This window comes from Furipterus horrens, unplaced genomic scaffold (assembly GCF_987537825.1).
Source record: "Furipterus horrens unplaced genomic scaffold, mFurHor1.1.pri manual_scaffold_13, whole genome shotgun sequence".
In the NCBI taxonomy this organism is placed as follows: domain Eukaryota; kingdom Metazoa; phylum Chordata; class Mammalia; order Chiroptera; family Furipteridae; genus Furipterus; species Furipterus horrens.
Window position 1 is genome coordinate 46,082,937 of NW_028327183.1, and position 15,235 is coordinate 46,098,171.

General features: G+C 49.8%; 1 protein-coding gene across 1 annotated transcript; it reads left to right on the forward strand.

The window, feature by feature from the left end:
- Positions 1–12,593: 12,593 nt before the first annotated feature.
- LOC149994961 (insulin growth factor-like family member 1) lies at positions 12,594–13,867 on the forward strand. Its single transcript, XM_090260772.1, has 4 exons — positions 12,594–12,618; positions 13,147–13,200; positions 13,313–13,574; positions 13,808–13,867. Exons 1-4 carry the CDS (start codon positions 12,594–12,596, stop codon positions 13,827–13,829), a joined length of 363 nt encoding a protein of 120 aa, XP_090116898.1. The 3' UTR covers positions 13,830–13,867.
- The last annotated feature ends 1,368 nt before the right edge of the window (positions 13,868–15,235 follow it).

A 15,235-nucleotide genomic window follows, 5' to 3' on the forward strand; every position in this document is an offset into this window, starting at 1 on the left:
GCAGAAGTCTTAGGAGCTGACCCTTCATGTTCCTTGACATCAGACTCTCTGTTTGGCTATGACGTGGTAGATACTGAGTTTCTGAGCCCTTTGACCTGACTGCACCCACAATTAGTCACTTTTTGTCACACGAGTTCTTCCTTTCCGGTTTCAGAGTCCCAAGAGATGATGAACAGTACAGATATTCAGGAACATATGAAGATTTTAATAGGATTTGGTCAAAATGATCAAAAGTACATCTCAACATGAAAACTTCACACTTTTATTTCAACTGATATAGTAAAAAATATTAGTTGCAATGTTGAAAAATCAGTCTTGTCCTGAAATAATAAAAATCTTCAGACTTACACCAGGAAATAAGAATAAAACCTCCTTTGATTATTAGCACATGTCCCACCCTACCCCCATAAGGGTGGGGGCAGGGTAAGGTAGCAGATCAATCTTAGGAATTCAGAGGGAGCAAGGAAGGCACAATTTTGGAGTAAAACAGTTAACCCCATTCCCCCAGGGCAGGGCTGAAGGAAGGACACATTAAAGAATAGTTGTAGTTTGCAAATGGATGTAGATTTGGATTGGCTGTAAAGAGGAATTAGACTTCTGGCCAAGATGGCGGCGTAGAGAGACATGCTTCACCTCCTTGCACAACCATAAGAAGGATTACATCTACCTCAAAAAAAAAAAAAAAAAAAAAAAAAAAAAACCCAGAATTTCTAGAATATCAAACTACATGGAGGTCCAACAAACAAAGATATAAAGAAGTAATGCTCATCCAGACCGGTAGGAGGGCAGACCCAGCGAGCTGTGGCAAAGAGGATGCCATTTGGTGGCACTGCGATAGCGCCTCAATGACTGCATTCTGCCTGAGGAACAAGCAGTCACATATCATAATAACCAAGATGGACACCTGGGGAGTGATCCCAGTCCTTGGCCAGACCCCACAGCTCAGGGTTTCAGTACCAGGGAAAATAAAACCTCATTACTTATGACTGTGAAAACCAGTGGCGGTTGGGTAGTGGAAGACACCGCTTGTCTCTCAGCAGAATCTGTTTGTTTAAAGGGCCCCCATGGTCCAAGAATGTCCGCAGATCCACCTATGCTGGGAACCACAACCAGGGAAAAAGCTCTAGGGGCCCCTGTCCCAGATGGTAAGTGGGAAAAGTGCTTGGAAAAGGAGCGAGTGCTGAGCAAGCGGCATTGTTTCCTCTCAGATACCTCCCACACATACAGTGCTAGAACATGGTGAAACGATTGCTAATACTGATGAATACCTAAGGCTCCGCCCCTTACAACATAACAGATGTGACCACTCTACCTAAGACACAGAGGCAAACACACAGGTGCCTGCCAAGATGAAGAGACAGAGAAGTATGGCCCAGAAGAGAAAGCAGATCAAGGTTCCAGTGGGAGAATTAAGTGACAAGGAGGTAGCCAACCTAAGAGATGAGGAGATAGCTAACCTAACAGACGCAGAACTCAAAACGCTAGTAATAAATATGCTCACAGACTTGACAGGCAAGATTAAGTATAACAAATATACGTGAAGAAATGAAGGCTATGCTAAGTGGTACAAGGGAAAATCCACATGAAACCAATGATGAAGGAAAGGAAGCCATTTTTCAGATCAACGATTTGGAACATAAGGAAGAAATAGTCTACCAGTACAGATTGAAGAAACAGGAATTGAAAAAAACGAAGAGAGGCTTGGGAACCACTGGGAGAACTTTAAACATGCCAATATCTGAGTCATAGGTGTGCCATAAGGAGAAGAGGAACAGCAAGAAATTGAAAACCTATGTGAAAAAATAATGAAGGAAAGCTTCCCTAATTTCTGGAAAGAAATAGACATAGAAGTCCAGGAAGCACAGAGTGTCACAAAAAAAGATATGCCGAAAAAGCCCACACCTAGACACATCACAGTTAAAATGCTAACGTTTAAATGCAAAGAGAGAATCTTAAAAGCAGCAAGAGAAGTGAGTTACCTACAAAGATTTCCCAATAAGACTAAGACTAATACTATCAGATGATCTCTCAAAAGCAACTGCAGGCAAGACAGGACTGGCAAGAACTATTCAAAACGATGAAAAGCAAAGGCCCACAACCAAGATTACTCTATCCAGCAAAGCTATTATTTATAATTAAGGAGAGATAAAGTATTGCCCAGATAAGGTAAAGCTAAAGGAGTTCATCATCACCAAGCCCTATTATATAAAAAGTTAAAGGAACTTATTTAAGAAAAAGAACAAAACTATAAATATTACAATGACAACAAACTCACAAATATCAACAACAGAATCCAAACAATAAAAACAAAAACAAGTGAAGCAAACAACCAGAATAGAACAGAATCATAGGTACAGGCACCATCTGGAAGGTAATCAGCTGGGAGTGGGAAGGAGGAGAAGTGGGGAAATGGTGCAGGGACTAAGAAGCATAATTGGTAGGAGGATGTTAAGAATAATATAGAAAAGGATGAAGCCAAAGAACTACATGCATGACCCATGGGCATGAACTAAGGGGCGGGGGTCCTGCTGGAGGAAAGAGGGTACTGGGTGCAGGGAAGCAAAGGGAAAAGAAATTGGGACAACTACCTAAGTCGAGTATCTCATTGGAAATTCTCCACTGAAATTTGAAGACAGGATTACACTTGTATTTGGAGCATATTTGTATTGTGTATGCTGAATAGTTTCCACTTACAGTTTTTACTAAAAAAAAAAGAAAAAAAAGTGAAGTTCCCAGTTCAAAGGTGTTGTTACAGGTCACTTCCGGGGATCTGGCATGGCCCTAGCAACGTAGCCCTGGCATGGAGTTGGCAGACCCTATTCCGGTACTAAAGCCCCTTCTATTTATAGCAGTCTGACTGCTTTCTTTTTCCTGCAGTTCTTGCTGCTGCTGCAGAGCACTGAAGCCTGACCACCCAGATGTTGGCATGTAATGAACGGCCTTTGCATGGAGCAGAGACCTGCCTGGAGCATGAGGTTCACAGGTGGAGCAAAGGGCACTATTCCACCCAATCAGACATTAGAAGGTGGGCCCGCGGCCACTAGGGGTGTAGCCCCCCCCTCCTCAGCCACATCCCACATACCTGAGGTTCTTGTGGAAAACAGGAAGTTCCCCCAAATTTCCGCCTGTTTCCTGGAAGGAGCTCCCTGAGGCCAGATGGAAACAACACTGGATGGAAGCAGGAGGAAGTTTGTGAGCACCTGGTGGTGAAGGGAAGCCTGTGATCAGCAAACAGCAGTGGGTGGTCGGTTTCCCATTCCAGGGTCCCGGCTGGGCCGGCAACACCAGGCGCTGTGGTTTTCTATCTGGGGTGTGTCCCGGGGGAGCCTGAGATCGGGGCTACGTGCCCTCTTCAGAGGGGCTGGGCCTGGTGCACATCGGGGTTCCCTGGCTGGGATTTGGGGTGTCTGGGTCCAGTCCAGACTGTGGCTCTGACATACAGTGGGGCTTCATGCCAGGGTCTTCCTGAGAAATTGTGCAGAGAGAATACACCCATGGGGCTTCCAGTGGACCCTCTCTCAGCGTGGGCCTGGCATCCCCATGAGGCTCTGGGTCCAGTAGAAGAGCCAGGCTCCCCGCAGTCCGATGGGCCAGACGGGCAGCACACGGATGGGGACGTGGGGCAGCTTGTTGGGCGCTGTTTATGCGGCTTTCTGTTTCCTTCCTTTCTCTCTCTTTAAATTTTTTTTTTTTTTTTTTGAGAGAGAAAGTGAGGAAGAAAGAGAGGGAGAGAAACATCAATGTGTGGGTGCGTCTCATGTGCCCCTAAATGGGGACCTGGCCTGCAACCCAGGCATGTGCCCTGACTAAGAATGGAGCTGGCCACCCTTTGGTTCGCAGGCGCTGCTCAATCCACTGACCACACCAGCCGGGGCTCTTTCTTTCTTTTTAACATGTATGGATTCTAGGTTTCTGCTGTGCAGGTGCCTGCCCGGGAACTCTGATGGACACCAGGCACCACCGAATATGAAATAATGCTTATCTAGGTCTAGGAAACAGCACCGGGACTCCCCTGAGGAGACGGCTTCAGGTTCACTCCTGTGTGGAACAGGTGTGAGTGTTGACATTGACTTTTCATTTTTGCCTAGGACCTTGGGCCGGGGTTAGGTTCCTGCCTGCAGGCTGGGGTAGGGGATTGGCTTCTGTTCTGTTGCCAGGAAGGCACACGTGATCGGCTCCATGTGCCGTGGGAGGGACTGAGGTGGGACTCCAGGCTGTCAGAATTGAACACAAAAAGATCAAATCTCCCTCCTATACAGGGGAAGAACAGAGCTACTTGTAAATAGCCTATATGACCCTTTGAGAAAGTGCACAGATTCAAACCCTGGACTGTTGATTCCAAATCTTCATGACTGTGACATTAGGGCTCTCGGTTTCCGCGGACTGGCCCTCAATGCCCATTTCACCAGCACAGCCCCTGAGATGCCCCTCCCATCCCCTGGCCTCCCTCCATTTTCCACTCAAGTTCTGACTCAGCCGCCTACAGACGAGGACCCAAGCCAGGAGGGCAGGTGGGTTCCTCCCTCCTCAGAGATACGAACCCCAACTCCGCCCCGGGGGCCCTGTTTATCTTTGGGACTGGCAGAGACAGAGGGCTGGGTACAGGGCCTACCTTTGGTCTCCATAAGAAAACACCTGGGGCAGATGACGTGCGAGCTGAAGCCATGTTTTTTAGAAGACGTGATGGGGCATTTAAGCCAGGAAAGAAGACACAAGGTTGTGCCTGGAGCCTTCCCACTCCCGTGTTTACCAATTATGTGTACATGACTCACTGGAAAAAGTAGATATTACATCAAAAAGAGAGTTGAACTACCAGTAATGGTAACACTTTATGCAGTGTGCACTATTCTATTTTCAATAAACTCTATTTTAATTTTTAAAGTGTCCATTTTGACAAACTGGTTCTACAACTGAAACTGTCACAATTCACAGTTTGGAGGCTGCTCCCCTGCCCTGCAGCTGTAGGAGAGGCGGGGCCTGAAGAGCAGGGAGAGGGGCTGCTGTCCCCCAGCCCCTGGGGACTCTGGTATTGCAGGACCATTTCTGCTCTCAGAAGCCTCCTCCCTGCTCTCCTGCCTCCTGTCTCGGCCCTCCTGTCCCCCTCACAGGAGACAGACACTGGGGACTTCCACAGACGCAATCCTCACCACTTTCATCCCCTGTCTAGGACCCTCCTGGGGCTCCCAGTGCCCTCAGGTTAAGCCCCACAGGGTGACTGGCTCTGCCCCATCCTCTGTCCTCCCAGGCGGAACCCCAGTGAAATAGTCACAGTTCTTGCTCATTATTAAAACCACAGCTCAGATATCCTTTCCTCCAGAAATCCACCCCTGATGCCCTAGGCCCTCCTTCCTTGCCCTGTTCACTCTGGGTAATTGGGGTGGTTTGTGTCCTTCACTGGACATGAGAACCAGAAGGACTAGGCCTACGTTTAAGTCACCATTGGGTCACCAGCATCAATGAGCACAGATCACACCAGACAACTAGCACAGCGTTGATGACAGAGCAGGTGCACAGAGATATTGAATGAATGAATGAAGTCGCAGAAGAATGAATGAATGAATGAATGAAGAACTGGATGAATGAGTGAAAGCTCTGTGTTCAGGGTGCATCTGTCCTGACGTACTGACTTTCTGAGAATTGGTGCCTGAAGATCAAGCCCTCCTTCCCCAGGCAGCCTCCCTGTGCTCCCTGTAATGCTTGTGCTCAGCTGCACCCTGGATCTCCTATGCTGGGAAGGCCTATGGGCCCTTCTGTGCAGAAGAACCTCCCTCCCAGCCTCATCTCTGGGTTCCAACCCAGGCGGCCAACACCCAGGCCCTGCCTGCACTGAGTGAGCTGGGCCAGGGCTCAGAGCTCTATTTGTTACTCATGTTACTAACTACTGATGTTACCGATTTGGCTGCAACTACTGAAAAAATACACACATTGCATCATTGTTCAGTTTATACAATTTCAAAAGAAAAGGAAAACAGTCAGGGAAGTACAACATCATGCTTCCTCTGGGGCACGGTCCTTCACCTTCTGATTCCATGGGGCTTCTCTTAGAATAAAATGCTGGCCTTCCCACAGATGCAGGATATTGAAGCACAAAGAAGAAAAATTCCTATTAAAGGGATGATGGAAAGCCTTTCCTTTGCCCTGTTGTCATAACTCTTATAGGGTCATGATCTTCTAGATTGTCTTCGGACTCTATCCAGAACGCCAATGAAACAAGTAAGATGATAATGGCATTGGTTACATCAGTGACCTCTAAAGTCATCAACTGCTTAGCAAGGGTCCTGCACAACCTCTCCCATTCTCTCATTCACATTCTCTTCCCGTCTCCCTCCTCCTTCCTTCCATCCCCTTCTCCACCCATCCCTCCCCTCCCCTCCTCTTCTCTCTCTTCCTCTCCATGAAGCAAATGGGAACAGTGGCGTTTGCAGGGCAACCTGAGCATGAATCTCAGAGTGTGCACCTGTGCCTCAGAAGTACAAATTATGCCATTGAATAAATGACTGAAAAAAGAAAACTGAAGTAGACATAGTGTCCTTTTGGCACTTGAGTTCCTGTCTTGGTTTCTGGAGTGACCCCAGGAACCTGGCAAATTTTCCCATTTGCCCACTTTACAAAATTAGTTTCCAAATCTGTAAATAAAAGGCCACTGGCCCTCAGTGTCTTTCCCCTGAATAGTAACATCAGCTGGGCTTAGGTGAGCAGCGATTACCCTCCGGTCCTGGGCTGGGAGTGCGAGGTGGGTCAGGGTGTTGACCAGCTCCGTCGGGAGAGTTTGAAGTTTACAGAAGAACGTGGGCAAAGCAGAAGATGCGTGGAGCCAAGTGGATGAGGCATCATTTGCTACTTCACTTCGGGAAGGTGGGGACGGCTCCGAGGTGTATCCTGTGCCCTGCTTTTCCCTGAAGCGGCTTTATTACTGGGGGATGAGAGGGTATTAACCACTTTTGTATGTACTCATTGTCAGAACGTGTCTGCAGCTGGATTGTCCAACAGGCCTTTTGACGTATCCAAATGAACTGCATGCAAATTAACTTGGACCTAACCCCTCCATAGGAAATAAAAATGGACTTTGCTCGTTCCCAGAAGAAATGCTGACAAACCTAGCACAATATATTGAGTGGCTTTGTCGGCGAAAAGCTGGGAGATTAAATAACCTGCTAAATGCGTTGATGGTTAAACTCGCTGTGACCAAAATGTGTGTTTGGCAAAGTGTGGTGACGGCGACTGGAAAGACTCAGGCGGGTCATTTTCAGAGCTTGCGTAGGGGAGGGCGAGTCTTCACACTCCTTTTCCCCTTCCGTATTCTCTTGCTCTCGTGGCCGAGAGATGGGCCATGAGTTTCCGTTTAGTCCCGGACCCCTTTCCCCTCTTCCTTCAATAAACCTGGTGTTTAATCCTAGACTGGTCTCCCAGTGCTTTCTCAGAGCCAAGCTACCTAACATTTATACCGTTTTGTTAATTCCGTTCTGGTTGTTTTGTAGGCTCTTCTGTTTCTTTCTTCTGCAGCTGTCTTCTGGTTTGATGACTTTTTTTAGTGTTATGCTTAGATTTCATTCTTATTATCTTTCCTGTGTCTGCTATAGGTTTTTTTTTTTGTTTTTTTTTTTTTTTTTGTGGTTATCATGTATCAGCCTGTACGTACACCAGGCTATTTTAAGTAGGCAGCAAGTTAAGTTTGAATGCAATCTAAAGCTATACATTTTTTTATTGACATAGAAACTTCATTAAATCCCAAATGTACATACGAATCAGGACATCTACTACATGAAAACACCACTCAAACTGAGTACATATTTACACAAACATTACCATTTTTTATCAATTAATCATTTTATTGTTATTCTATTATAGTTCCCCCAAATTTCCCCCCTTTGTCCTAGACCCCCATCCGACTTCCCACCCCATGTTTTATGAGTTGATGTTTCATAATTTTTGTGAGTTTCTGTTTTCCTTAACTGACTGCTGTGTCTGTGGCAGGAGGCAAGTTCAGGACCCTCTCTGCTGCCGTCTTGAACTGCCCTCCTCACCGTCACTGTTAAAGGGAAAGCACATCAGGACAACCAGGACCTACAGCTTCAGCTCACTAGAGTGATGATTATTTTTAAAATGGAAAAAATTGTTGGCAAGGGTGTGGAGAAATTGCACACCTCATACTTCGCTAGTGTGAATGTAAAACGGTACGACCGCTGTGGGAAATTGTTTATTCCTCAAAAAGTTAAACATAACATTACCATGTGAACAAGCAATTCTACACTTTGATATAGAACCAAGCAAACTGAAACTGTTGATCAAACAATCACCTGTACAAAATGTTTCCAGTAACATTATTCACAAGAGTCACAGGGTGGAAACATCAAAAATGTCCATCAGTTCACAAATGGATAAACTAAATGTGGTATATCCGTGCAATGAATTACTATTTCTAGAAGCAATGAAGTACCAACACATGCTACAACATGGATATATCTTGGCAACACTGTAATAAGTGAAAAAAGCCAGACACGGACATCTGTTGTATCTTTCTATCTATATGAAAAATCCAAAATAGGCAGGTATATTGGAACTGAGAGCGGATTCAGTGGTTTCTGGGGACTGGGGGGAAGATGGAGTGGGCAGTGATTGCTCAGTGAGTATGAGGTCTTTTCTTTTCTCCTTCTTCCTTCCTTTCTTCCTTCCTTCCTTCCTTCTTGTGAGTACTAGCGTAGAGTTTGCTTTTGGGTGATGAAAATATTCTGGTGATGGTTACACAACATCTTGGATCAGTAAATGCCACTGAACTTACAAAGGTTAAAATGGTACATGTTTCAGTATGTGTATGTTACCACACGTCACAACAAAAAGTAAAAGCATTGAAGGGCCTGTGTGTGTCCTGAGAGCAAGAGGAGCTGTCCACACCCCTGGTGCTGACCACTTTCCTTCCTTCCTTGTTCCTGTTCCTGGAATGATACTTTCCCTGAGTGTCTTCACTTTACGGTGTGACTCTGATTTCCACTTGCTTGTGCAGAGTGGAGATTGGTCTGGTTAAACTTAATCTAAAGCCCTTGATCTATCTGGTCCCTGACACCCGTCATTCCCCTCTCACTGATGATCAGACACCAAAACTGCGCCTGATCCTCAAGGGTCTTCCCTGATGGCAATGGAACGAAGAGATGAAAGAAATGCTCAGTAGAAGATGCCCACGGTGTCATCCGGATGAAATAGGGTGACTCCCTGAAGCCTCTCATTACAGGAATGTTTTGGGGGGTGACATTTCACCTGAAAGCTAGAGAATGAATACAACGCGTGTGAAGGGAGAAGGGACAGAGGCAGGAACCATCCTGCATGGACCGTGGAACACGAGGACATGGAGGGGCACAGACACTGAAGCTGAGGAACAGAAAGTGAGGAGAGAGCAGTGAGGCCTGCAGCTGTGAGACACGGGGTGGACCACGGGAGACATTTAGGGTTGCATGAGGAGCTGTAATAAGTTGAAGGTGATGGGGAGCCATGAAAGGCGGGAAGGACAGCTGTCTCCATCCCAAGGACTCAGGGGCTCCCTGTCTCCAGAGGATGAGCAGCTTCAGACTGCCATCCCCAGGTGGCCCTGCCGCTGGGATGCTTTGAAGGTCTGGGCAGCACAGACTCCACCAGGTGTTTCCCGAGCAGCAACCGCAGGCCCAGGCAAAAGCTCTGAGGAGCCACAGGCTGCAGGGGCTGCAGCAGTAACGTCCAGATCTCTGTCACATCTGTGGTGCCATTATGGAGTCACAGCTACAGCCTGCTCCTCCGGGTCCTCTTGTGAAATTAGCCTCTTACCATTTTACTTGAAGGATCCAACCAGGGCTGAAGTGGGGAGAGACCATCCATTCTTCCACTCATTCTTTGGTCACTACAAGTCCCTTTGCAGGGAGAGGGGCCAGGTACTAAAATCCTGATGATGTGATTGGAGTAAAGGAGTGACACATCTTCCTCATCAATCTGTCCCTGGGGAGCCCCTGCCCCTTCTCTTGCATACCTGACATTCTTCTGATACACAGAAATCCACCACATTCCTGCCTGTCCCCTGGGAAGGAAGCTCCCTGAGGCCAGATGGAAATAACACCCAGATGATGATAGGAAGGATATTTTCAATTAATACTTGGGCAAAGGGAATGCTGGGAGGAAAGCAGGGGAAGGCAGGAAATGCCAATGTCCTGGTTTCACAGCCATAGCCCAGCTCTGTCAGTTTCAGCCGGGAGCCCTAGAAGATCAACCTGGATCGTGAGCAGGGGTGTCTGTGAGAAGAGCCTCTCTGTCCTTCGAAGAGGGGCCAGGGGCCCCTTAGAGGGTCCTAGACTGGGATCCAGGGGTCCTGAGTTCTGTTCTAGTCTGTGTCACTGACCAGTAGGCCCGTGGGTCAGTGTTTGCTTGGATCCAAGGAATGGGATGAGGGATAAAATAAATGACTGATTGAGGCCGGAATCTTACACTTACTATCAAGGGAGAGAAAAACTTTTCTAGCCATTAGCAGAGGCAGAATCCCAACAGCTTTACCAGGACAGGCCCAATCCTGCCTCCCAGAGGTGGGCTCTCATGCAGAAGACAGAGCTGTCCCCAGACAGCTTGTGTTCCATGGTGGCCACAGTAAGAAGGGGGTGCCTGAGGGAGCTGGTGGTGGAGTTGGACAGGACTGTGTGCAAAGGCTTCTCTGAGGCCCTCAGAAGGGGCCAAGGTGGGGTGCACATCCCAGAGTGTGTCACCCCACAGCCTCAGTGCTGTTGAGTGAATGGCTCTCAGTGTCCACAGACCTCAGTGTAGGGACAGAGACCCCACGTGGCCTGCCCCGTAACCTGACACCTGAGTCAGGCTTTGCAAAACAGGCTGTGGCCAGTGGTCACTGTGTCTTGGGAACCGTGGCCTGCAGTCACGCAGGCCCTGAGCCACCACCTGCTGAAACAGAGAGGGTCTGCGTCACCGGCCATGCACCCGATCATGAGATTCCCCATTAACAGAGGTGATGAAGGCACAGCTGGTGTCCTGCTGAGAGCTAATTACACCCCCATTGCCCCTTCCCTTCTCCCTTAATCATTTCACAGAAACAAGGACCAGAAGTCTCCTGACAGTCATCCCTAATCAGGGCACATTGATCTTTCTCAAACACCTATACCCTGGACTCTGCAGCTGACCAGCGGGGTGACCCATCCCCCTGAGGGTTTGCTTCACGCCCTTAAAAATCCCCTTACCCCTTCCTTTGGTGCTCAATCTGGTTGGACTCAGACACCTGCTTGAACATCCCTCAATAAAAGTTTAGAACTGGTCCACCTGTCTTGTCCCTTCTTCTGGAACAAACAGAACACAGCTTCCCAAACACCTGCCTTGTCCTTATCTCTCTCTGCCATCCTGTGACTCAGCTGTGTGACTCGTGGCGAAGGTTGGGCGGTTTCTATTCAGGCACAACTCCAACATTCCTCACTCTGCTGGCGTCCTACATTTTGACAGAGGCCATTAGGCCTGGGTCCCAGCCTGCCTGGAGCTATCCTGAAAAATGTGTGTTTCACCATGTCCTCACCCTGGTTTGTGTCTGAAATGGTTACACTTCATGGAGGAGACCCAACAGGGTCTGGGCTCCAGGTGGAGGGGTGTTTGTGAGACCAAGTGCAGAAGTGTCCCTTGGGCAAGCAGTGACAGAGCAGGAACTTTCCTAAGACAGAAAGGAGGTTCAGAGGTGTACAGTGGCCTCCTTGAGTGACCGGTCACACATTCTGGGCCCTGATGTGCACCTCGTGCATGCTGGAATGTGGCTGGGGTGTCCTAGTCCTCACTGCATGGGGTAGGGGGAGATCCAGAACTTGAAGAACTACCCCTTGCCTGTGTCCCTCAAGAAAACTGTCCTTCACCTTCTGTCTTCACATCCTGACCCAAACGTGGCTGTCTCTGTTCAGGGAAATCCCACATCCTTCTCCCTCTAAACAGGCACTATAAGGACCAAAGACTTGAAGAATCTATTGATGGTGTTGGAACTTCTCTCACAGAACTTTACAGACAAGTAATACTAATAATGACATTGACCACAACAACCCAAATAAAATTCTTTCCCCCGTTTGGTGTGACTCAGTGGATGAACGCCGGCCTGTGAACTAAAGAGTCACCAGTTTGATTCCCAGTCAGGGCACATGCCTGTGTTGGGGGCTGGGTTGCTGATTGGTGGATGCAAGAGGCAACCACACATTGATGTTTCTTTCCCTCTCTTTTTCTTGCCCTTTACCTCTCTCTAAAAATAAATAAATAAAATCTTAAAAAAGAAATGTGGGAAAAGCGGACGACTCAGGGGTGTGATAAAATGCTCTTTGGTGGATTCCTGTGCCATCCTGCCTGCTGACAAGGCCTTGCTGCTGGGCATGCACGGGAGGCATTTGGAGAGTATCCAGGTGGGGGTGGGGAACTCTGTCTTTTCTTGGATGTCATAGGATTCCAAGAGCAAGATATGATTTCAGGATATCTCCGGACCCCAGGTCCCAGCATGTCTCTGCAGGCCAGGACACAGGCAGGAGAATTGGTGACGTCACCCCTTATCAAATAAAAGCACCTGCTAGAAGCCGAAGACCTTCTTCTGATTTTGCTCCAGCTAACCCAGAACCATGTCTCCCCGATGCTACAGCCTGGGTAAGGGGGACCCAACCCCAGTTCCCTCAGAGCCCCTCTCTGATCTCAGCCACCACCCATCCCTACCTCAGCCCCTCCCTCCTCCTTGGTGCCAGGCCTTAGCCGATCCAATTCCCAATCTCCTCTCCATCCACATCTGACTGAGTTCTGAAACTCATGCCCAGGGCCACCCATGTCCCATCCACTCCAAACCCGGTCTTCTAACCTTTCCTGCGGGTTCCCCGCCTAACAGCCCAGTCAGCTCAGCCCCCGGAGAGCCTGACAGCGCCTGAGCCTCACACTCAGCTCCTGCCCAGGAAACACGCACCTGCCCCAGCGCCCTGCGCCCACTTATCTCAGGAGTCCTGCCAGGAGCCCTCACCTTTCACGGGTCCGAAATCCCAAGGCCCCTGAACACAGGGGATAGGTTCCACCCTGTATAGCTCTGAACCTTCCCCTGAGCCTCAATCAGCACAGAGACGCCTCAGTCCTTCCCCCACCCCAGGCGGGGCTCCCGTTCAGCCGCACCTCCTCCATCCTCTCCCACAGCTGTTCTGGCTGCTCTGTGCATCGTCACCCTCCTCTGCACCCACGGAGCCCCAGGTGAGGCCACGAGGGACAAGGACACGTGGGTCTTGGGTGCGGCTCCCAGAAGACCCCGGGCTGGGCCCCACCTGCCTTGCCATCTGGGCCACAGCAGGTCTGTCTCCTCCAGTGTCTCCCACGGGCGCTCACCTGATGCTGTGCCAGTCACACACACGATGTGGGACCAAGTTCTACGACCCCCAGCGACACTGTTGCTATGACAACGCCGTGGTGCCCTTGAGCAGGACCCGGGGGTGTGGAAACTGCACCTTCAGGGTCTGCTTCGAGCAGTGCTGCCCCTGGTCATTCAGACCCCAGGAGACCTTCGTGGTAAAAGTGAGAGGCCAGAAGTGCTCCTTGACCCGGTCCTTGGATGACAGGGTTTGTGCCAGGTAAGATCCTGTCCTCTCACAGGAGCAGGGCGGGCAAGGGACCGGGGAGGGTCTGGATGCCACCTCCCTGCCCTGTTCTTGGTGTCACCCTGTCCCCGGCCACCTGTTCTACTCAGTATACCTCCCCCATTCTCTCTTTTTTCTCTCTCACTCTCTCTGTTGTCCCCCTGTCTCTTTTCCACTCCTCTGTCCATGGTCCATCTGTCCCTCCATTTCTGGCCCTCTCTCTGCAGTGTCAGCAGACAGAGAACCTGATGACGAGTTGCCTGCTGGATTCAGCTTCCTGAATGAGCCTGGTGACAGGTCCCTGGTGCTGACAGAGATCTGGGACATGGAATGGATGTTTGGGGACAATAGACACTCACCTTCAATTGCTCTTTTTATTCTTCCTCCTTTAATTCTCTAAATGTGTCCTAAGTTGGTGACGGGTCCTCTTTCCGTGGTTCTGGACAATCCTGAGGGATACTTTGCTGTTGGAGGCCCGACACCTAGAGCCGGTATCAGGTGCAGGATCCCCAGGCACCGGGCACCCTTCGCTGAGACAGTCCATTGCTTTAGACCATTTTCTCTACTCGGTGCAAACACAAGGCACTATAGGAATTTTGCAGTTTTACATTTACTGTCCTGGATCGTGAACGGTGTGGAAGGTCATAAATGGTAGACAGGGGTCCTCTCTGGCTTCCAGGGATCGCAAGGAATGTCAACTTTTGCCAAATACAAACAAATTTCACCCTGTTCTGCTTGTTGCACTAATAAAAACTCCATCCCATTCACAGGGCCCCGCTTCCTGTTTCTCCCTCACTTGGCTGGGACTCAGAGGGGATGAGATCCACCGGGAGGGAGGGGGCTTTTGCGCTGAATCTGAGTGCCCCCCCCCCCCGCCCCCACCACCTGTCTCGCCTCAGTGACGGGAGGTCGCGGCCGCCTCGCCCCCTGGCGGTCGGCGGTGGAAGACCAGCGGGCTCGGGGGCGGGGAGCGAGCGCCTCCGAGTGCGGGGCCCCGAGGAGTCCCCAGCGCTGGGACGAAACGTTGCCTCTCCTGCAGCCCAGCCCAGGGCTGGCCTTCCCACTTGTCCCCGCCAGCCAGTAACTCGTGGTGTGGGAGGCTGGGACCTCGGACAGGAAGAATGTACTTGCCTCCAAGAAACTGTTTGGAACAGACATGGGGGGTCAGCATTTCCAATTGTCCGCTTTCCCCCCAAACGGAGGGTGGGAACGCCTTTCCCGAGGCCCTGGCCTCTCCCAACCACAATCCCCGGGAGGGAGCCGCGGTCACAGGCGTCGGGCTCTGTGACGCCCGCGGCAGAACCTCCCGCAAGGGGGACCCGGGTCAGGAAGGGGGGGCGTGAGGTCACACGGGGCCCAGCGACGGGACAGGAGGGGACAGGACGGGACAGGACGGGACAGGACGGGCAGACCGTGAACAGAGGCTGCAAATGCCCCCTGTCCTCTCCAGACACTTTTCGAATTGTGAAAGAAATTAAAACTACTTTCATGTATTAGTTTTATTTTAAAACAATCATATGATAATAGGACAGAAAAGGCTGGAACCTTTGAGTCACGGCGTGGGGTCTCCCAAAACGGGTCTCAGGTGATCGTTCCCCTCCCGCCCCGCGTGGTGGCCCAGACGAGGGGCCTGAGCTTCCTGGGCTGTGGGTGAA